This window comes from Anoplophora glabripennis, unplaced genomic scaffold (genome assembly GCF_000390285.2).
Source record: "Anoplophora glabripennis isolate ALB-LARVAE unplaced genomic scaffold, Agla_2.0 scaffold318, whole genome shotgun sequence".
Lineage (NCBI taxonomy): Eukaryota > Metazoa > Arthropoda > Insecta > Coleoptera > Cerambycidae > Anoplophora > Anoplophora glabripennis.
The window spans coordinates 508037-532799 of record NW_019416418.1 but is presented as its reverse complement, the minus strand read 5'-3'; the positions used below and the strand labels follow the sequence as shown (position 1 = coordinate 532799).

At 31.6% G+C, this 24763-nt stretch overlaps 2 protein-coding genes across 2 annotated transcripts in view; both read right to left on the bottom strand.

Annotated features, from left to right (window-relative positions):
* The window catches only part of LOC108909179 (unc-112-related protein), a 77057-nt gene extending 67298 nt beyond the window's left edge, over positions 1 to 9759 (bottom strand). Inside the window, exon 1 of the mRNA XM_018713427.1 lies at positions 9618 to 9759. Coding sequence (XP_018568943.1) covers positions 9618 to 9759 — 142 coding nt within the window. The remainder of the gene's footprint in view (positions 1 to 9617) is intronic.
* A 2741-nt stretch (positions 9760 to 12500) lies between these two features.
* On the bottom strand, positions 12501 to 24347 carry LOC108909167 (protein farnesyltransferase subunit beta). The gene is made up of 9 exons (XM_018713415.1): positions 24172 to 24347; positions 23970 to 24113; positions 23516 to 23628; positions 23012 to 23137; positions 22789 to 22959; positions 19111 to 19240; positions 16837 to 16966; positions 16575 to 16783; positions 12501 to 12993 (listed from the first exon to the last, which is right to left on the bottom strand). The coding sequence occupies exons 1-9, from the start codon at positions 24262 to 24264 to the stop codon at positions 12880 to 12882; spliced, it is 1230 nt and encodes a 409-aa protein (XP_018568931.1). The 5' UTR covers positions 24265 to 24347; the 3' UTR covers positions 12501 to 12879.
* Positions 24348 to 24763: the final 416 nt, after the last annotated feature.

Below are 24763 nucleotides of genomic sequence, written 5' to 3'. Positions count from 1 at the left end.
GATATTTTGATTTTTAGGCAAAAACTGACAGTTGCAGAATTGAATTTTCCCGGAAACATAGGTTTATTTTTTGTGCAAATTGGACATTTTGTAGAGGAAGACCTAATTTATCGAATTTGACGAAAATTTTCCAGTTTTTATACAGGGTGGTCAAAAAAAATGTATCGAATATGTTCAGAAAATGTGGAAAACTCGAAATTTTTAAATGGAAACCTCTAATTTTTTAACGTATTCGCATTCTGCACTAAAATTAAGTGTAACTTTGTTAAAGTTTCCCTATACCTAAACCCAGTGGTTTTAATTTTATTTACCAATAAACATTTCCCTTTTCTTAAAATGATGTTTCCATTTGTTTCGCACATTTTAGGTTGGCCGTGACAGGTAAGTAACAATCAACATGACAACTGTCACAGGTTTTTAATTGTCAAATTTTCCACAAGCTCGCTTTTTTATTTTTCGTCGGCTTTTTTTTTACTATTCGGTCGTATGTTTTTGCCCTCTTATTATACAGGGTGTCCCACCACGAACTCTATCGATGGATATCTGGGAAGCCGCTGGAAGGAAAGAAAATGCAGACATACAGAAAATGTAGGAATGCTTTAAAAACGAACTTATGAAGAGTAATGCGGGCGAAATTAAAAAAGATGGCGTAAAATAAAAAAGTAAGCAAAAAAATACAAACATAAAATTTAACTAGGGCGCGAGCTAAAGAAGCTGGTCGAAAATGAACTCGCCTTGTTTCTCTCGGAGAAAGAAATATAGAGAAAAGAGACATATGGTTTTCCGTAAAAAAGACTATGTATAAACGCGATGGGACTCGCTCACATTCAATGTCGCTTATCTCGATAATTATTCATTTTTGGATCTCTAATACATATTTCATTTCCAGTCGATTTAACGGGTTGCCGATTTCCATTATCTGTGTGCGTCGTCCTTTGTCATACTAACCGAGCACTACGCTATAATGACTCAACATTATTCCTAATGACTAGAGCAATTTGGGCAAAGCTATAAATATTTGTAATTTATCACACAACCTTCAATCGTTTCAATATCTTCAATTGTTTAGAGATATTCAGGCCCGGTACTTTGAGTCTCGGTTAAGGCTTGACTAACTAATCAGGCGATTAGACTGTGAATATACTATTATAAAATAAATAAGTATATGTACAGTCTAATCGCCTGATCAGTTAATGAAGCTTTAACCGAGACTCAAAGTACCGAGCCTTAGAGATATTATAATTCTTATTATTTTGAAAACTTGTCAAAATGTTTCTCAAAGGCTTTATAAGCAAATGCTTAAATTTGGACAAGGAAAACGCTCAATTCTTGTGTTACACACTGTGTATAGTATATTCTATAAGACAAACACGAGTTGATTTCTATATCTTTAGAATGAGACGTTCAATTTTTGTTTTTTGACATAAACACGGAGTTGTTAAAAACAGTATTTTTGCTATTTCAATGTCTTCAGAAGTAAGTACTTGCGTAAGTTGTAATTATTACACCAATTACGAACTGTATGTTGAGTATTATGTATTAACAATATTTAAACTTTATGTCAAAAATGTTAGGTTATGTCTGATAAAATTGCGAATCATCTTACACAATTCTAAATGGAAATAATTTTTGACTGTTTCCTAAATTATTTAAATGGACTACATAATCTGTGGTTCTAGAACACATTTCTAATAAACTAGATTCGCTATTTAAAATAAATTTTCTTAAATATCTTGAAAAAAATTACAACATGGCAACATTGTACCATTTCCAACTGTGATGTCATTACAAACATGTCGTAAATGGACTAATTTACATTTTTACACCTTATACCCTGCACGAATGTTGACATTCTGTAAATGCTAAGAAAGAACAACAGAAATTGATTAAGTATTGTCCACATTAATTTTTTACAGACCATTATTTTTTATAGCTGCTGTTGAAAAAATACATTTTGTTAAAAATAAGTATTGCTAACACAATCACAAAATTAACTGTGATCGAATCTTTGAAATATAGCAAAGGCATTATGGAACACTTTCATCATAAATTACTCCATTTTATTTGGAGCAGAAAAACCTTATTATAAATAAATCTGACTCAGAATCTACATGTATTTTTTACTAACAACAAAACAAATTCCACCTCCTATAACAATTTAAATTCTAACCAGAATTTCGTTTCGTGCAGTAAAATCCTTATAAGATTTCTTCTTAAGTGCTATATAAGGAAAACATGTGATTAATTTTTTACGTATATTTATGTAAGCGCGTTTGCTTGTTACTCAAACTGGTAATCGGTCAATAAAATTTTAATAAGATGCTTCCATATACGCGTAGCGTAGCGAAAGCCCTCTGGTTGTTTGCAGAAGCCATACAGAATGTTAACTTTACGACGGACGGGCTAAATAACAATGTATTCTGGCAGCTTGGCAGGAAAATAAAGAAGCGTGGTAACATTAAGTTATAAATAACGCGTTATGTAAAAGGTTAATGGTCCTGATATGGTTATGTTTCTAAGGAACCACTGATTAATTTAATTCCAGATGTTATGCATGGTGTTTCATTAGTTAATCGTGTAAATGAAAGTGGACATTCGTGAAATCTTTTTTTAAAGATAACAATAACGAATCTATGCTGTTGGATGGTACATACATATCCCTTAAAAAAGCGTTCAATGAACCTTCTTGCTATCCATGATGGTTACAGTAATAAAATAGATAATATACCAGTAATTAAGAATTATTGGTTAAATGCTATTTGCTATTGGTAATAGAGAGATTCTTCATCAAAAATAGAAATGCATCCTACGACTCCTTTCTTACTTCGTCCTAGAGATAGTGTTCATTTTCATATGTTTTCTTTTTTTTTCTGCAAAACTTTAGTGAGTGAAATTTGGCTGGTGATGGTCTTTTTCACTTTTCTGCATTGCTGATCAGACAAATTTAAATAACATTTTTCAAACTAAGTCCCCTTAACTCTTTTAAGAAAAAAATAAATTATGTTAAAATTATTCAGTGTCCTTCTGGTGAAACAGTCTACGTTTTTAATGTAAAAATATATCCTACCGTAATTATTTTTAAAACCAAAATATAACTGAAATGATTAAACTCGGACATATTAAAAAAAAAAACAGAAAAAATAAAAATCTCTAAACGCCCTCACAACTTATGTTGGTAGAGCCCGTTTGTCTTATTTGGAATCTTTTCACAAAGCCTCGCAGCTAACGAATTATCATCGACGTCATCCTGGTGACGTCACTATTAGTGGTTTAATCAGTTCCTAATTGTGACAGAAGTCGGGACGCGTATTTTTTACAAATTAATTTAATAATTACGGTGACTACTACAAGGTTAACTGTGACAATGATACAACCGATACAGTGGCAAGTGAGTACATTTTTTCAAAGTATACCAATCCAACATGTATCTGTCTCAGTGTATGTCTTTTTTCTTCGAATAAGAAACAATATTGAAGGAACACTACTGTATTATTTAAATTATCTGGAAAACGCAGGATTTAAAAGACAAGTATTCAAGCTTATTAAAAATATGTACACACTGACATCGACGTTAATTAATTTTACCGTTAGTGGGACTATAAAAAGATCTTTAAATAATGTTCATAAATTAGGCGTTAAAAATTCGTCACAATGAGTAGGTACATGTTTAAAGTATCCGATGTACACACTACACTTGTTTGCATAAAAATTCATGAAGAACCTTCTTAGGATTCCTTTTAAAGACGCCACTGACAGCGACAGAGCACTTCATTTAAGTGCGCCGCCCTTATATAGAAGCAGAATTTACAACTAGTCGCTCCCAGCTGGTAAACCGTAAAATACAATAGCTAACGTAAGTACTTCCTACTGAGGAAAAGTAGGTATATTTTCACATGAAATTATTAATGTAATTTATAACTGCAAATTTAGTTGCAAAGTTAAAAGTGAAAACACGAAACATTCATTATCTATAATACAACAAGGTGTTTAAAAAAAACATAGTATCAAATTGAAACTAGAGATGCGAAATGTCATTTTAAGCAAAAACTTCTCTGTGCATATACATATGTTCGAAAAAGCATAATAAAGAAAAGATTTACTGGGTGATAAAGTGCACTGTAAAAGATATATCTTTTTAAATATGTAGGTAACTCCAAAACGGTTCATACAAATGGTACAGATCTCTAAAGCTACGTTTACACTTGGCAAGTTTACTGGCGGAAAGTACTTGCGGCCACAAAACTTATCATGTGTAAACCGCAGGAAAGTGCACTTGTTACTTGCCGGCAAGCGCTTGCCAAAAGTTGACGAACCGGCTAGTTTACTCGCTGCTACGCCGACTTTTTCTTTGTACTTTCCAAGTGTAAACGGGTCCGGATAAGTAAAAAGTTCTATTTGCAAGGAATAAGTGGGATGGAAATCAGAAAATTTCATTTTTAAACACAACAACGAAAAATATGAAATTTTGTAGAATATAAAGTTAAAAGAACGGAATTATTTTCAATTTCACTTGCAACAACTTTAATAGCAGCACGCACTACGGCACTTGGAGCCATTTTCTTTTTAATTACTTATAGCTGTTTTACATTGACAATTTATTGATGAATAAATTGACGAAGTTCTTCATGAATTAATTCACGAATTTATTGATAAACAGTATGGTTTTACACTGCTACTGACTGTGTCAAGTTTTTTGACGTATGAATCAGTTCTACCGTTGAATCAAAGAAGCAAATAAATTTCAAAAATGTCACCTTTCCACTCATAATTTTAGTGATATAACAGGTGGTACCGTTCTGACACATATTATATAAATATTAGTGTTTGTAAGTAACAAATCAGTAAAAACAATGCAAAACTAGCACGACGCCACACAATTATTTACATATTCCAATAACATAACCTCATTACTGATCTGAGGCCGGAAATCTGTTGGGTTGGTACTTCCGAACTTCACGAAGAAACTGACGAAAATTAGAACATGCTCTAATTCGTCAAGAACTTGATGAATAAATTCATGAAGTTATTTGTCAGCAGATTTGGTACATTACACTTGTCCAATTTCCTGATGAAGCGACTTCATGAATGAATTGATCAATAAATTGTCAATGTAAAACAACTATTAGCAAATAAACTTGAAAATATGTAAACACAAAACAACAAGCAAGTACTTTCCGCCAGTAAACTTGCCAAGTGTAAACGTATCGATTGCAATCATTTCATGGGGAAACAATTTTTCTACAGTTACAATGGTGGAGATGTAAGAGGTAATTTTTGGGTTATGTATTTAAAAAATCTTCTTTTAAATGAATAGTACACAGTACCTCTTAACAAGCCCTTTATTATCAGATCTACGTTATTATTACTGTCTCTACATTTCTTATAATATACTGAGTGTTTCAATTAAAACTTCCCACCTGGAAAATATTGAAATTAAAAAAAATAAAAATAAAAAACCTGATACACGTCGATTTTTTTTTCAAGGGGGACACATGATGGCGTTAAATTTTGGTGTCTTGGCAGGGACGTAATATACCCTTACACTTTAAATGGCACCCTATGTTGAATGACACCTCATTTTAAAGCTTTTTCAATTCTGCTCACGACGACATACGACTTTTTAAATTTTGGTTTGAATATGATAATAAAATCACCACTCAGAAAATAAGACAGATATCAATGAATGAAAGAATGTTATCTAATTAAATGTTCAAATTAGTTTCCCTCGGCTTCCATACAATAATAAAATCTTTGCCCAACAACATAATTTAAAAATTTTTGTTTTTCCTTGGCCTATTTCTATTATTTATTATTTAGAACCATTTCAAACACAGTGTTTTAATTAAAAAAAATGAGCAACGCCCCTATATTATTCTATAAGTAACAATAATAAATTATATAGACAAATATGAGGGCAAACACTGTTGCTTGCATGACCACGACCAGCTTTATGGAAATTTTGAGTAGTCACGTAACAAACACATCAGAAGCAGTGGTATATCTAGATCTACTGGCACTTATCAAACCCATATGTAAATGTAGGGTGTTTCCGAGTGTTTTATATTGTCATTAGACAGATTATATCTTCAATGGCGTTTTTATAGACAATGTGAACCAGAAATAAGAATTAATATATTTAATTAAGGGATTATATTGTGGAAGATTAATTTTAGAAATACTGGGTATACAATAAAGTAATCACCTAATAACCGAATAAGTTCGAATAGGTATAGAAACACTTGAAATATACAACGATTGATTATGTTGGCCCAAATATATAATTTAAAGTATCTAATCAAGTACTAGAATTTGAATAATTAAAATAGACACTAGACAGTAAGAAGAGTTTAACGGACAGGACAATTCATAATTTTCTTTTGATTAATATTTAGAGAGAGATAATTGAATGAGACACGAGACTTATTATACAGTGCAAGTCATTAACTTGGAATAAATATTCGGTATATCAACACAAAATTGTTAAAAAAATGTTCGGGCACGTTGATTAGTATTATAAGTTGAGCGCTTTTTACCGAAATCATATATAGCTACCTATACAGGTTCCAACTAGTAAATATGATGTCATCGATAATTTTTCTAAAACACCTATTTTTGTGCTTTTTTGGAAGAGCGTGTAAAATCACTACCAAATTTCAAATGTTTATTTCTAGTCGTTCCCAAGACACAGCAAGTTAAAGATTATTCCGAAGATTATTCTTTTCCTATTCTCGTAATTTGAAAAAAATGTGTTTACCCAAATTTAATTATTTCATTTCAAAACTTTAGATTTAGTCTTGTTGCACCTGTTTTCTACAACTTTTTATTAATTTCTTTCAATATACCAAACTGAAACTTTATTTGCAATTTGATGAAGAACTAAATATTTTAAGTTAATAAGTATGTTTTTTTAGTATAAATGTAAATATTCTGTTTCTTTAAACAATTATAATTTCTTATGTAAATTACATGAGTATTTCGTTGACTTCAAAATACTGAAATAAGTGTAATATTGTTACTAAGTCTCATCATGTGGTAGTAACACTAGTAAACACATAAAATATATAAGTGATAGATAATTTCTAATTTTGATTTAATCCTCAGTAGTTCGTGTAGGAAGAAACAGTATTACAATAAGACAGAAGGAACAGTATTGTAGTAAAAACTATTTCCTATTTAGTATTTTATTTCAGTTTTTATTGTGCAATATTGTTATTGTTATATTTATAACTTTATCTTAGCATGCAGAGATCTTTATGACTTGATGAGGTATTTGACTTAAAATTCCATCTTGGTAAGTTTATAGTCCTAAGATCTAGGACGATACCGTGATTGTTTTTCCCAATCTCAAATCATATTTCTAATAAGTTCTCACTTTGTTCAACAGCTTTTATTAAAAAAGTTTTCCGATATATGGTCTTGTGCAAAAGATATAAAATAATAATATACAAATATATAGGGAAANGAAAAAATATTTCAAGTACTTATTATAAGTTATTTATTTTGACTAAATCTAAAAAAAAGTCTATATGTGATTTTTTCGAAAAAGTAATATTCAAGCTGTAATACGCTATTAAACTTAACACACGTGTATATATATACAGCTATCATACGTATACTCTGTGTTAAACTTTGGTGGCGTTTTAAAGCTAAAACATTGATTTTTCAAAAAAAACACAAGAATAGATTTTTTAGATTTCATTGAAATAAACAACTTTTATATGAAACTTTTTTGCATAAAACGACAAGTAAACTCCCCGCTACTTGGTGGCAGTTTTTGGGGGAGAAGGGGTGGATTTGGGGCTTTGTTACAATTGAGACTTTTGATCTACATGTTAAGAACTATCAACCTGCGAAGTTTCAAAAAAATTGGCCGAAACCCACTTCCCATAAGAAAAGTGCGAGGTCCTTTGCCAACATGGAATTTTAAAGCAAATATTTTATAGAATTACGCCATAAAGATCTACTGTATATAGGTATTCTTTCCGCTGTCCTGTAATGGCGGCCACCAATCAGTTGTCGATCAACCAAGGTGGCGTTAACTTTTCAAGTGATCGTCTACCCTTTTCCGGACGCCCATGTGTATCAGGCATGTCTTCTTCGAGATGGACATTCACCGCAAACAAACGAACTTTCCATCAGACTAATTTGACAATATTTGAGAAATGGCTTGGTCAATAACACTTGGATGCGCGGTATGACATGGCATGCACGAATCTTTGCACATTGAGGCAAGCAGTGAACTTCCATATAAGGCGTGTTCTCGTTCGGAGACAACGCAACATGCGAGGGACGGAGTGACGTAAGGGCGACCCGACAAGGTCGCGAACGGTTACCTAGGCCATCCAAGATTCGACCATGACACTGTTGTGTATGGCCGCACCGCGGGAATCCACCCTGCGGTGAATGGACCTGCCCAAACCCCCTAGGGGTTGGTATAGAATACACAAATTTTCTAATAAAAAAAATATTAGAAATAATAAGGTTTGAGTCTGCAATGTTAATATGTTTGTAGCTACTTACTAACAACCGTACTTTTATTTATCAATTTAAATTCAATAGGTATACCAAACTTCGACCAAAAAATTCCAATATTTCCAGACAAATTTAACAAATTTACGAGATTTGATAAAAACATTTGGGCATTTTTATTCTGCAGTTAGGATATAATAAAAAAGTTTATGACATCGAAGCAACACTTCATAAATGAGGGCCAGTGCAAATGGAATTTAAAAAAATCGACAAAAATTACATACAATCTTCGATAAGTATTTCGAGATCTATAAAATTATATTACTGTATATTTATTTTGTAACATGATGAGGATATGTAAAAAGATAATACAAAGAAATTTTTCGATGTTACTAATAATTTGATTACAATGCATTACATATTTTTCATTCACTAATTAATTTTACTTAGTTTAAAACTAAGTGAATAGTTGAACCCTTTTTATGATTCAAATTTTACATACCTACCTATTATATTATAAAAAATTGCATATAATTTTTGCCCCTCCTGGAAAATTTTCCGACGCCGCTCATGCTTTTTAGTATTTGAGTACCTACTAATTTGTTTATATAATTTATAAATGTTTATATTCTGCAATTTTATATCGACTATTGATTCATCTACCTTAAAAATTTCAAAAGTACCTACCAAACTCGAATATAATAGCTGTTCATTCTTATTTATTATACCTCAGTATACTTACATAAAACAAAAAATACTTTCGGATATCATTTACACTAAATCAACAAAATCATGATATATGATTTGGACATTCTCTCCTCCCAGCACGTCACTAGAAATTCTTGGAATAAAACTTACGCCTATTTTAGATCATTTTACATTACTATTTGAGGTTATGAACATCTCTCACAATAATTCCTTTCAATATTTTATTTTATAGGTACCTAGTTATATTTTTCAATGACTGAGTATGAATAATTGAATGTTTTTCTCCTTAAATAAAAATACACGCATCTAGTTTCTAACTGACCTGGGTTATCTTTTTATATTTCGAAATATTGATATCACTAATATAAGTAACTCCTCACAACTATAGATAAAAAATTCGCAAAGATGTACAGAAATGGCAAACTGATAGGGGTACTAACCTAAGTCTTCGACGAGCCTCAGCATGACACCACCGATGTGGACATCTCCTTTTACGCGGATTAGTCTCTCGGTCTGCAAATCTGTGACAAAAACACGTAGATCCCATGATCCGTCTCCTACAATATGCCCGTTTGCAATCATTTTGGCCCCCTTGTCTTCAAAACACTTCACTAACACAATACGAATACCTTTACTTATTAGTTTACACCAAATTAAAAATAATCAAAATCACATTGTTAGATCACCACAACTTTTCAACACGTTAATATATAAATTCAGCCAGACAAACTTAACAACCTCTCCTATACAAATCCAAGAAGACAATAAATAAAAAAAAGAGAGAGCGAGGAAAACGTGCGCCGCCAGGAAAATTAGAGGCTGCGCGTAAAAATTTACAGAGCCGCATTGAGGTTAGAACAGGCCTGTACTCAAAAAATTTCGATAATTGAATTTAAATTAAAAATAAAAGTTGAGTTTTTCCTGCCTTGAGTATACTATACTCAGGTATTCTAAATAAAATTTAAAATTCATTGCAACACATTTCAATATTGAAATTTTTGTAATTATATTGTAACATTTTAACTATCCATAACATGATATACATTTTTATCTCTATACAGAATGTAACTTATTGGCTTGTCAAAAATAAAAGTAATTATCCATCGTCGTATTAAATATTATACTATTGTACAAAATGTACCAATACTTACTAGGTACCTACTATGTTTACACAGAATTACCACAAATTCTTGCGAGTCAAAATTAGATGATTCAACTAAACTTTCCCACATCCAATGTTTCTTTTATCCGCCAGAGGGTATCAAATTTAGTAAAAAAATTATATTTATTCCAAATAACTCAAAAACTATGTACGAATTAAATAAAATTTGTCATTCCAGTACTTCTGTATTGATGTCCCTATTTGACATAGTAAGTAACTATAGTAATTGCATTTACAGAAAACAGAATCACTCCTACCTATTACAAATTAGTGGGCCTTCTTCAATATCTTCTCTCTTATATATTTTCGTGTTCCTAGCACAATGGTATCCACATAATTAATTATCTTGTAGTCATCACCATATCATCTATACAAATATAATTTATTTAGCAAATTTTATTTATTTGAGAACAAAAATAAAATAATGCTTTGTGGACTTCAAAACTTAGGAAGGGGGTAATTATTCATGAACTTAGGTGTACACTATTGAGGAATTCAAGCGAATTTGTGAATTCTTTTTTAATTCATTCTAAAGTGTCTGCCCCTAAATTGCGCAATAGCATTGCTTTAATTCATCTGTATGGGGCTTAATGTGATGCATCAACTTAGCCATGGTTTCTTACATTTACGAGATTTTACAGAATTTACAGTATATAATTTTATCTAGAATATCATATGCGTTTTAAGTTTAAGCGAACTTATGGACTTTGCCGTTGAAGAAAATTTGTATTTAAATGAAAACTCATTACTGAAATTGCTTGCATTTGCAGGGCCGTCTTTACAAGGTATGAGGACCTAGGCCCAAATATCGAAGGGGCCCCCAGTAAATGTAGAAAAAACGAATGAAACCTTTCGAATATCAGAAACTGAAATCTTATATGCGTAACCCTATCGTTCTAATTCGCTTTTAATAGAAGCTTACGTCATAATAACTTAATAAGCACATAAGCAACCATTTCAAATGACACCGGACAAACTTTATTTAAAAATAACCCCCCACACCATTTGTTATTTGATAGAGTGGACTATATAAACTCTTGTGCTGATTGAATAATTTTCTTTATTTCCTGAAGGTTGTACAACTACACAAATAGATTAATAGAATTTAGAACAAGTCATCATTTTTAATTTATTTTTCAACAACTTTTTTGTTTTTGTTGCTCTGCAACCATCTATACAAACTTAGATTATATAAAATGTATTAACATACAAAATACTTTACCACCATTTATGAAATAATTTTACATAGAATAGGATGTTTGCTATAGATAAAAAAATTCTATGTAAAACCAGTGTAGAATTTTTTAGTGTAAAAAATATGTTTAGAATTATTTCGAGTAAAGACCAGGATTATTTTGTGTAAAGTTTGTCCAGTTTCTTTCAAATTTACGGTGAGCTCTGCTCTAGTAGTGCGTGCATGCATAATGTAAGTCTTGAAGATATAATTTCTGATTTCGCTCACAAAAAATCAAGAAAAAAATTGTGATGTTACATTTCTATATTATATAATAAATATTATTACATTAAATGATTAATGTAATTAATTACTTATTGTTATTACTATGGGGATTTTAAAGCTTATAAGATTTGTTATTCAACATTATTTTTGAAGAGGTTCGAGGACTTAATGTTTTTTGTTGAAAGATTTCATCGGCAATATATTGGAGTAAATAATTTTATTTTCGCGATTGATTCTAATGTCGCGGCCTCCAACATACCCGGGGTCCTAGGAGGCTTTTGCGTAAAGACGGCCCTGTGCATTGGCCTAAAGATAGAGATACTGTGGAAGATAATGTTCTGGAGCCAGATAGAATTAATGGACAGCTTTTAATCGAGTTCTTGAACAATGATTTATTCAATGTTGTTTATGGTCCTCCATAGATATTTTATTATTTTAGAGGTGTGAGGGACTGGCCCGATTCAGAGTACAAGAATAGATGGATAGGTCGAGGTAGGCTTGTACCATGGTCACCATGCTGTCCAGATCTAGATCTTACACCCCTTGACTTTGGGGCTACATCAAAAATAAAGTTTGTTGTTACACAACTACGAATGTGAACACTAACAAAAAGATTTTTTTATAGATGGCAGAAAAGTTAGTTGTTGAAAATAACAAAACCAAGTAGTGCATTAAGATTTTTTATTTAAATAAAAACTCGTCTAGAGATATAAATTTCATCCGAAGTACTAATATATAAAGTAATGCCTAAAATGGTTTATTTTACAAAGTGGTAAAATAATTACAAATCAATATACAGTACAATATTCAGTCGCACCTTCAAAAACACCATAAATAAACTGTATCAATGCAAATATTTTTTACATAATATTAACTATCCTTTCATCAACATTTTATCAAACAACAAAAAAATACGGTCTCTAAATAACCCTTAAAAATATTTTCAACTGACCAAAATGCAACCCATATAGTTAAAATTACTTAAAATGCATGTATGGATTTTCATTTTTGATGTAAAAGGTAATATATTAAAATTATACACGTATATTTTAAAGTGGTGTATACATCTTTTGATTCCGTGTCATGTGCTGCCGATATTGTTGTCTTTCTTGTTAGGATCTCCTAAGTTATTATAATATAGTAATGCTTTTCGAACTATATCTGGTCTAATGTTGTACAAAGGATGAGTACATGTCTGAAACAAAAAATTATACAGGGTGATTCACAACTTATCCAAAAAAATTTGGGAATAGATGCGGCATGAGAAATGGAGTCAATAAAGAAAAAAAAAATTTTGTAAAATCCTTATAGTTTCCAAGAAAAAAATTATTGAAGTTATAGAACATTCAACCACTACATAGCTGGACAACTGTAGTATCTAGCGTCATTCGCAATACGCGTGGAGAGCCACGTGGTCCCAGCGACTCGGAATACTGAAATCCGAATCGTCGTTGCAATAGTGTTTACCTGTCATCTGTGGTGTTTACAATAGTTGTTGATAGATATCGTTTTAATTTATGGTGAATCAAGACAACATTTATATTATGGTGAAGCATTTGTGTTATTGTGAAACAAAACAATACATATTTGTGTTAGTTCGTAGAAACTGAGCAAGACGGACCCAAATGTGTTTACACGTTGGTGGATAAAATTTTGAACAATTGTTGTTGTAACATCAGGCATGTCAAATGATTTTATTACTTAAAAACACAAATTAATTTTATTAATTAATAAAGGCAAAAGCAGTTGAATTTGCCGATATAAAATAGGTGCTATAAAATTCTATTTATTTCTTTCCTTGTAAAAGCTTTTGTCCGTTTTTATCACACCGCCATGCCGGTCGCATTGTGCAAGGTCAGGTTTTACAGTGGACCAGTTTCCAGTGCCGTGCAGAAGTGTATTTTTAAATCATTTTCAAACTGCCCTTTTTGATAAGTTCTGAATCACCCTTATAGTAGGTTATGGTAAGGCACGATTACGTGCAAAAAATTTTACCAAAGCATTTGCTGACAAAAATAAACCAATTAACCGAATATATCTCAGTTACCAATATATGCCTCATTAAAAAATTACTGGCTTTCAAAAAATTTTTAAAATGTTTATACAATAATTTGTTAATTTTCAAACATTTTAACAAAATTTGGCATACTCGTAAGAGTTTAAGATAGTCAAATGTAAATATAAGCTTATTTTTTACCTTAATCCCTTAAGAAGACATATACAGGATGTTTCTTATATATTGCGAAAAACTTTAAGGAGAGATTCCGTGCCAAAAAAAGTACAGAGAATTTCTATATAGACGGAGACGATCCTTCTGACACACTACATTTTTATGGAATTGCCAGAACCAGAGTAAAAAAAAGTAAATGACACTGACATTTTCTAAGTGTGACAACTTTAAATTCTTACAATATTTACAAAAAAAACTAGGAAAAACTTAATTTTTTGCTACAACTTGGAAAAAATATAGTCAACTAATACAAAGCAGAAGAAAATGGCATCAAGACATATTGAAAATCGTTTTCCATCTACAACTAAAGAAAAACCAACTAAACTTACACCTGTCTCAAGGTGTGACTGTCCTAAGTTATAGAGCACTATGGATGTTTTTTTTAATATTTTAATTTAAATGTCGCCAAGCACCCAGCACGAACGTTTTTGACAATCGAGGCACTTCGGTTATACTTTGCACTTGGTTGCAACATTAAGACTATTTTAAGGTTGCGACTTGCGAACAGCAGGAATTTCAATTTAGATTTTGTCCCGATTTTGGCGCCGCACCCTGTTTTGGATTACCGACTGGGCTACTCAAAAGGTTAAACAGTCTTTTGTTATTTACATTTTCTATTTTTGATATGGCAAAATTATTGGTATTTACTAAGAAATTTGATTATTTTTCTTCATACAGGGTGCGGCACTAGTGCGTCTCCACTTATAGAAGATATTAAAAAAAGTTATTTACAAAAACTGTAGCCAACTTAAAACTGCACATTTTAATATTATTTTAGTGTATATAGGGTGTTACGTATTACCAGGGTGAACCAAACATACTATTTTTTAAATGGGACACCCTATATATTATTTCAAATTTAGATTAAGCCCATTTCTCCCATTCTTCCAATATAGGTTTTAATTATGTTATACAGGGAATTTCAAAAGTTATGGTCAATTGTATACGAGAATCATTCCCATTTCAGCGTCCTGTATACTCTAGACAAGGGGTCGGCAAGTAATTTTAGGTGGAATCGTCACTTTTTAAAATTTTTAAAGAGGTCCAGAAAAAAAAACTCATATTCCTTACTAATTTTTATTTTAATTTGCACTCACAAAATAATATGGAATACAATAGATAGGCATATTTGTATTCAAAAATCAATGGAAGAAATTATATTTGCGGTCTTGAGCTAGTTTTTTACTAACCTACTAACCATTAAAAAATGATAAGGGTAGCCCTCAAACATTTTGTTATCTACAGAAAAGTATATTTTTATATTTGAGTAATTATATTTTCAAAAAATTTTTGCCGGTCCAGTTTTTTACCTTCCACGGTCTGGATCTGGACCGTGGTCCGCCAGTTGCCGACCACTGCCCTAGAGAGAACAATTTAACAATAATTTTTTGCAGGCATAAATTTTTTAATATTGGTACAGTTTTACGAGAAAGTGTTATTTCTTTATTATTGCAACAGTTGAACATAGGGCAAGCCAAAACTCAAACACATAATTTTAACAATTTTTTTAAATGAATCACCCTGTATTTTATTTTAAAAACTGAAAATATATTCTTTCATTTTCATAAAGCATTCCCTATAGCTAAAATCATAGATTTCTGAGATATTTACTATTTAATAACAAAAAGAGAGTTTTTAAAGAATTCCTGTTATAACAATAAGCAATACAAAATTTCACAGAAGTTTGTTAAGTGACAAGCTAGTAATTATTACTGAATAATATCTATCTATCATTTGCCCACGTCCAACTTGTATAATAGGATTTTTTTAAAAACTCTTTTTGCTATTAAATAGTAAATATCTCAGAAATTAATGATTTTAGCTATAGGAAATGCTTTAACAAAATGAAGGTACATAAAGTGTATTTTCACTTTTTAAAATGAGATACAGGGTGATTAATTTAAAAAAATTGAGAGAATTATGTGCTTGAGTTTTGGCTCGCCCTATACTCAACTGTTGCAATAACATAGAAATAGCACTTTCTCATAAAACTGCACCAAGTTATGCTTGCAAAATTATTGTTAAGTTGTTCCGTTTAGGGTATACAGGATGCTGAAATGTGAATTCTCGTATACAATTGACCATAACTTTTGAAATATATAATGTAATTAAACCATATATTGGAAGCATGGGAGAGATGAGCTTAATCTAAATTTGAAATAATATATAGTCCCATTTAAAAAATAGTATTTTTGGTTCATCCTGGTAATACGTAACACCTTGAATGTATGAAAATAATTTTAAAATATGCAGTTTTAAGTTGGCTATAATTTTTATAAATAACTCTTTTTGATATCTTCTATAATAAAGGAGATATCGTACGTCGACGCACTAATGCCGCACCCTGTATATAAATGCCTGATATCTCACGTACGAAGCATTTTTGGTATTTTTCCTTAGAACCCATTTTTCATACTCTACCTTCAATTTAAACTTTGGTTAATATGTTTATTAATCTATTATATTCCTTTTTTAATTACTGACGTTTCTAAATATCGTAAAAGTGTGAAACACTCAACATCTTTTTTTCGGTAAATTATACTTACTATTGAATTTCTTGTGGGCCCTAAAATATGCCTTTCGTTAAGGAAATGCTGTGCGACAGACAAACCGCTTATAGTGTAACAAGTATGGAAAATATCCCTCGGCTTGCCCGGTTTGTCTAGTAAGCCACCTGATGGATTTTGACAACAAATTAATATATACTCTTGTAATGCCCTCTCGTCGAACAGATGATCCTGAGGTATACTATACCCTAAAAATAATAAATGTCAGAATAAAATATTATGAAGGAGGCGACAGACGAACCTTTAGCTAATAAAGAATATAATAATGGGAAAGCTCCTCCCTGCCAAAAAGAATAACAACCATCCACCAATTTATTCGTTCTACCTTGGAAACCGCCTTCCAATTTCATTTGCCTTTGCACCAACCACCTCTAAATCACAAAAGTTTTGTATTTATACAGAATGTGACAGAAATAAGTGCCAACATTTTACCCACACATTTTACCGATTGAAAGCAGTTGCCCATGTATTAAAGAAATGTCAAAGTAACATATGCGAACGTTTTATGGAATGATACACTGTATTCAAAATTTTTTGTTAGTATAAAGGCAAGTAACAAACATTTACAATTAGGAAAAATATGTTATCTAAAAAAGTAAAAGGTTTTCAAAAATAAACTTTAAGACAAAAGTTGTGCGTTTGATGAGGTACAATTTTGGCACTTATTTCTGGGAAATCCTGTATATAAAATAATTATCTTACACAAATAAAAGGAAGATTTTCTAACTAATATCTTGGTACGAAATATAAAACAAAATAAAACATAAAAAAGCGAAAGTGGTGGTTTTATGACAAAAGAAATATACATTACTATCACTGAAATATAGCAAATTCTCAAATATTATGTACAATATAACCTCAGGTATCCGAGTTCGGATTATCCAAGATCCAGATGACCCGAGTGTTTAATTCCACTATCTGAGTAATACGAAGCAGTTTCTCCCCTATGAATTTTTTTCCCACCTATATACTTAATATTACTTTATTTAAAATATTTATTATGTACAACTATGATATACTGTTTATACTATATTTAATAAATAGTTTTAGCAAGTAACAGATGCGTTGTAAATAAATACCTACATTTTCCTTCTGTTCAAAATTAAAAAATAAATTAAAAAAAAATTACAATGAAACTCTGGATTATTTGAACTGAAGTTTTCAGTTATCTCAGTTAAGGGTCACTCATGCTGCTTCAGATAGTTGAGGTTTTACTGTTATATACCATCACATTACTAAGAAATAAGCATATACAGGGCGTAACTCAACAAAGTGTCAAAAATAAAACTATTATGACTATAAGTTAGACTACCAGATAACACAGCCACACAAAAAAGAAAAGTAGTCTGTACTTTTTATGCGACATGTGTTATCCGTAGTATTTTTGCCTCCTGATCACGAATCCGGTGTCAGAATTGAGCTATCACATCAAAGGAATTTCCTAACCTCAAAAAACAGGTCAAATATAGCAAAAATTCATGAAAATGCTAGGAAAAATACAAAAAATTGTTTTTTCTATATTCAAATGTTTATTTATATGGTTAAGACCTCGCCGAACGTGAATCCGCGGTCAGAATTGATGGCTCTTTTTCTAACCTAAAAAAATGGGTCAATTAAAGTTAGATATAACGAATTTTCAAAAAATAACAGATTCATGCCAAATTTGATATACGGGAGTTTTTGGGGTCACGGATCCGAGGTCAATTTTACAAAATTGAAGATGGCGGATCCATGATGGCCCACCAAATTTTCAAAAAATAACCCCTTCGCGCTAAATTTGGTATACGGGAGTTTTTGGAGTCGCTGATCACGGTTCTGAGATGAATTTTGCAAAATTCAAGATGGCGGATCCAAGATGGCTAAACAAATTTTCAAAAAATAACATTCGGGCCAAATTTGGTATACGGGGGTTTTCGGGGTCGCTGATCACGGATACGAGGTCAATTTTGCAAAATTCAAGATAGCGGATCCAAGATGGCTGACCAAATTTTCAAAAAATAACACATTCTCTCTTATATTATCTTCTTATTAAATGAGGCTATTGAAATGAAATTTTGCGTGCAGAACATACAAAGTTAAAAATGTTAATCTCAAGTCTAATCTGATTATATTTTCCTCAAAAAATTATTTTGAACAAAAATGATCTCGACTTTTTTGCATAGTTTTCACTATTTTGGTTCAAATTAGTAATTTGTAAAAATTAAATTTAAATCATTTTAAAATATGAACGACTTTACAAAATATATTTAAAATAGCACTCCATATATACATTTGAAATCAGGCAAAATAATATTTTCATTTGTTTAGAAAATGAGATATATTTTTTTTTACTTAACGTCCTGTAGGGTTTTGAAGGCAAAAGTATATCTATAAGAATATATTACTAAATTTGGATGAGCGACACAAGTTGTGTTACACCCTACATAATTTCTATAATCAACGCATTACGCAAATTTCAATCTAAATTTTAACGTATCATATTTACATCATTTTTGTGCTATAAAAAGAATCTTACTAGCAACGCCTGCTGATCGACTAAATGTCCTTTTTGCAATATGACTAAAGCTGCCAAGCCACAAAATGCATAACCGCCATGTGCCTCCATTCCTGGACAACCAGAAAATCCCCCTTCATATGTTTGACAACTAGAAACAAAATTATATATTTATAAGTAGGTATTACTTTACAAAATTATCAATATCACTTCTTATAAGTATAAGAAAAAACTCGACTACTTTAAAAATCAAATAAAATAATGACTTTCTTATTCACAAAAATTTAAGCATTTAGTGTTATACAGGGTCGGAAAGTCCCCATGGTTCATCAGCCGTTACGTGAGAGCGATAAAGTAAGTCATAGAAATCCATGCGATAGAGAAAGATAGCTATAATGAAGGCGTCTAATAGTCACCGCCCATTTCGGCCTTCCACAAATAAGAAGTGGATCTACTTCTAATTTGTGGAAATAAGATCCACTTGTTATTTGTGGAAGGCCGAAATGGGCTGACTATTAGACATCTTCATTATAGCCATCTTTCTCTATCGCACGCATTTCTATGACTTTCTTTATCGCTCTCGCGTAACGGCCAATGGGGACTTTCCGACCCTGTATAGGGGTGGTTTATATATAAACTTGGAGATTTATTGCAGAAAATATATAAAGGGTTTTCCAAAAATGGCTTTAGGATGTTGTTGTTGTATAAAAACCAAACCGTATGGAATATTTTGGGTTTCTTTATTTTAAATTAAAATAACATCAATTACAAATAAAAGTGAAAGATTATGTCGTTTAGATGTCCACCACGGCGACGATGGCAGGCATCGATTCGAGCATTGAAATTGTTGAAGATATTTTCGATCATTGGAGCATCAATGTCCCTTATGGCAGCTTGAATGTTATCTTTTAGGGTTGGAATGTTTCTTGGCCGATTAGCATAAACTTTACTTTTCAAATAACCCCATAGACAAAAGTCTAAAGGGGTCAGGTCGCATGACTGGCGGCCAATTCACATCACCATACCGTGAGATAACACGTCCAGGGAATCTCGTGTGCAATAACGCGAAGTTTTCTCGTGTGGTGTGGCATGTAGCACCATCTTGTTGAAAGTAAACATCATTAGTGTCAATTCCATTTAATTGAGGCCTAAAAAATCTATTATCATCGCATTATAACATTTTCCAGTCACCGTAACAGCATTGCCGTGATTGTCTTAAAAAAAAATGGGCCGATGATTCCCCCAGACCATAAGCCGCACCATACCATACATTTTTGTGCATAAAGTTGTCGTTCGTGAATCTTCTGACGGTTTTCTTGCCCCTAAATACGGCAGTTTTGTTTATTAACTGTACCGTTTAACGTAAAATGCGATTCATCACTAAAAATTATTTTATGCGCAAAATGTGGATCTGTTGCTCTTTGTTCTAACATCCAAGTAACAAAATTTCGGCGTTGCAAATGGTCCGTTTCCTTCAAATTTTGAGTTAACTGAATTTTGTACGCGTGGAGATGCAAATCATTGTGAAAAATTCTCCATAAACTGGTTTGCATAATGCGTAATTCTTGAGATCGCCGTGGAATAGATATTGATGCATCATTTGCGACACTTTCCCGTACAAGGGCAATGTTTTCAGCAGATCGTGCGGTTTTTGGTCTTCCTGAATGTGGTCTGTCCTGAAGAGACCCAGTTGCTTCAAATTTCTTCACAAAATTTTGAATTGCTTGTTCAGAAGGACGATTAAAAGCTCCAAAAAACCACGAATTCTGCGATGAGTTTCTTTTATGGACCAACCATTTCCATAATAAGTTTTTATTACTTCAATACGCTGTTCTGTCGAAAGCGGTGCCATGGTTAGATTTGTATATGAATCACCTTAACGCATTTACAATTTCACCTGAAACACAATAAACACTGTGTAGTTATAGACATTTAAAATCCTAAAGCCATTTTTGGAAAACCCTTTATTTCTAATACTATACTGTTTGACGGAAACTAACATTTAAAATCCAACCGAGTGTCAGCGTTTGTTGCCCATTGTTACTATTTAAGTAATGATACAGAGTGCTAATTAAGTAGGTAAACAAATTATAAAGGGGTGATTCTTTGAGTGATTTTAAACCGAAACTATTCGTTTTTAAAAAAAAAGTAAGTAGCTATTCCTTTTTTATAAATATTACAATTCTGAATAAAATATAATCCGGGAAACTAACTGGCGCAAATTTTTTCTGGTTCTTCTAACAAAAATGTACAATTTCGCACCATCGATATTTTTTGTACTTGTATTCTGACAAATTTGTAGTTGAAATTGTATTTCTAGAAGAAAAATATCATTCACTTTTTTTTAGAAATGAATAATTCTAGAGGTAATTTACATTTTGTGGAGTGCTTGGTAATGTTATTGAAAATTTAAAAATAATAAATAAAAAATGGTTCGTTTTTCAAATAATTCTAAAGTTCGAAAAATTACAAGAAATCACACCACCAAAAGAAGAGTGATTAAATTTTCAAAATAACCAGTGGTGTCGACCTTCTGGGCTTTTCAGTGTTAACGACACCCGGTACCTCTGCCACTGGTACACGTACATCCAAATTTAGTGGATACTTACCTTTAATTAGATAAATCATTAGCCGAAGTTTCGCCATTTTATGTCAAACGTGTTTAGAGAAAGTTTAGAAAAGGTGAATTATTTTTTTTCTATTTCAACACCCTGTATCTCGAAAACTATTAATTTGTGGACACATGTAACCTTTTTGGTTTAAAATAAAATCGCCCTTTACAATTTGTCTATGTACTTAATTAACAACCTCTATATATCCAGATATGACATATTTTGTAGGTTACATCTCACCCACACACAAAACTTGTTATAGTTTAGTCGGACCAATCGTTCTTTTATTATCTAATACCACTGAATAATTCCGAATGTTTTATTATTGATTTCGACAGTGTGTCTACTGTTTATTATAAAATTAGTTTGGGTTATTATTAACGGTTAGTCTATTAGAATGGTACACAATTATAGTAACCGCGACTTGGAGAATTGTTACCGATACACGGTGAATGTAGACAAAATGCTGTTGCAGAGCAAATGTATGAAAACCATTTTCCACTTTCTAGTAGTTCAGTGTTTGCAATACTGATGACAAGTGGTAATATGGACTACTTATTTTGAAATATCTTGTGAATATACATGTGTGCAGAAGTGAATAATTCAGTGAACAAATTTTGGTCAGTGGTTTTTCCTTCAGTTTTATATAAGATAGAAATAAAAAAAATTAAATAAACAGAGCAGATTGTCAAGCCACCCAATAAAATAAAACTATTAAGATAACTAAATTCTGAATAAATATTTCAATTTTGCGACCTTGCCCCAAAAGTATTATGTTTCTGAATAAATTATATTTTCATTCGTTACATCTAAATGCAAAACTATCATTCAAATATTTAATTCCTCAAGTGACAAGCAAAAATAAGATTTTTATCAAAAACCGGCATATTGTTTTTAGGATTATTGCTAATCACTTAATTGCTTCCTTTGTACAAAAATGTTGCATGATTCTATTATCAGCACTATTTTATGTATTTGTATAATATCAGATTAGTGTATTCTGGTCATTGTAAACAGTAAATTCAATTATAATTATTGACCAAAAGATAAACTAACCGAAAATATTTACTCTACAAATAGATATTACCTTACTATCCATTCTGCTGTGTCCTTGCACAGTTCTGGCGTCAAAATTCCAGTAAGACTAGCTACCGACAAAGCACAGTACGCACCTCTAATATCAATTTCTCCACCCACATGCATGGCAAAAGAGCCATCCCATTGTCGTACACTGAAGAGAAAATCTCGCAGTTTTTTCCTTAAAACAATTAAGATGAAAGAACAATAATTAAAGTATTAATTCTATTTACCTGTCTATTATTTTATATGCTTCTTCTGTTCCTAATATAACTAAAGCGTTCACAGCTGCATACGTAGCTGCTAAATGAGGGAACTGACCTGGACCTCCTCCAAATCCACCTTCAGGACATTGACATCTTAAAACAGTCATATAACAATTCGCAATTTAACTTTATTACAAACAATATAAAAATCTTTATTAAAACAAAAATACAGCCTTCATAAATGATTACAAGCCACGTAGCCAGTTTTGTGTGGAACAGTAATATTATTTCCTTCATGTTAGCAATTAAAGTTTGGTAAAATTAAAAATTATTAAAACAATAAGATCAAAGTTATGTAAAAACACAACATTGTTTCATCGGCTGGTAATTGTTATAATTTTATTCAATCAATCAGCGATGGCATTATCTCAAGCATATACGTAACGGTTTTTCATTGCTCATTGTAAACAAATAATTAATATCGTAGACGTTAAGATGTAACATGAAACGTAATTTTTCTAATACACTTACCTTCCTAAAAATTTTGCTATATGACTTTTTTGTGTATCCTCTAATCTCACTCCCATCAACGATAAGGGATGTAAAATCCAATAACACAACCATGGTCGACTAGCATCGAGACTCTGCAGACAATTATTCCATAAAAATTGTTTATATTCTTAAAATGAAATTTAAATATCAAATTATAAATCAATGGAGTGATAGCAGTTGATGCCTCATTAACCGCCGTAATCCAACCGCTACCTACCATAAAGTGATAATGTGTTGAAATTAGTTTATATTGAAAATTTGATTAATTGCTCGGACGCAATATATTGTAAAAACGTATCAAAAAATGCATTAAAGAATTTTTACTGTTATATAGGAGTATTTTCATTATGATCACAATGAATTTTGAAACGGAACAATATCTTGATTTATAATTGATTATGGAAACTATAAATCAATATAAATTAACAATCACCTCATACGCTGAAGGTAAATACACCATACTCTCCACTAAAAATCTTGTATGTTGTTCTTTGAAAAGTTCAGGTAAATTAGGGTTAATTTTTAATTTTATATGCAAATCTTCATATTTTCTTAACACTATATCTTCAACATCAGCCTGCAAAAATGACAAAACACAATAAAAAGTATTAACATTGCCACAATAATTTATTTACCTGTTCTTCAGAAGTTCTTGTTGGATAAGTTTCTGTTCGAAATTTACTTTTCCTTATATCTAAAATATTTCTCAATTTCAGTTTCTTTTCCATATTTATTACATTAAAAAGGCAGACAAGTTGACCAGTTAACCTCAAATCAAAAATTGGAAAATTTGACTTGTGTTGAATGGTGACTGATGGTCACGGTCCGTAAAGGGCCTTTTTTACGGACCGTGACTGATGGTAACATTGGTGGTGACCAATGAACATTGATTTGATTTTATACTATGGAGTAGAGAGAGAGAGAGAGATTAAAGGGCCAAGATGCATTTGCAGGTTTATCACGCGCGATTTGTTATATCCATTACGTGATTAAAGTGTTATTGTGTATTTTACATATAGATTTGAACGTAATTTTTTAAGTTCTTATCAAAAAAGAGTCAGAATGTCGGCTTTGGCTCAAAAGACCTAGACACCAACTTTTTGACCCTGGGTGACCACTTCAACGACATCCCCCCCTCCCCTGCTCGCTAACCTTTTTTGCTTCAGAAACCGCCAGGACCAAGAAACGAAGACAACGATACCCACACACACACATACACACCCCCCA

Bases quoted from the DNA above. Each gene is read 5' to 3' on its own strand.
- LOC108909167 (XM_018713415.1), bottom strand. From the start codon at position 24,264: ATGGAAAAGAAACTGAAATTGAGAAATATTTTAGATATAAGGAAAAGT. The intron at 24,114-24,171 runs GTAAATAAATTA...TCATTTTTGCAG, and splicing joins CAAGAACTTCTGAAGAACAG to GCTGATGTTGAAGATATAGT. The intron at 12,994-16,574 runs GTAAGTATAATT...TTTTTGTTTCAG, and splicing joins GGCCCACAAGAAATTCAATA to ACATGTACTCATCCTTTGTA.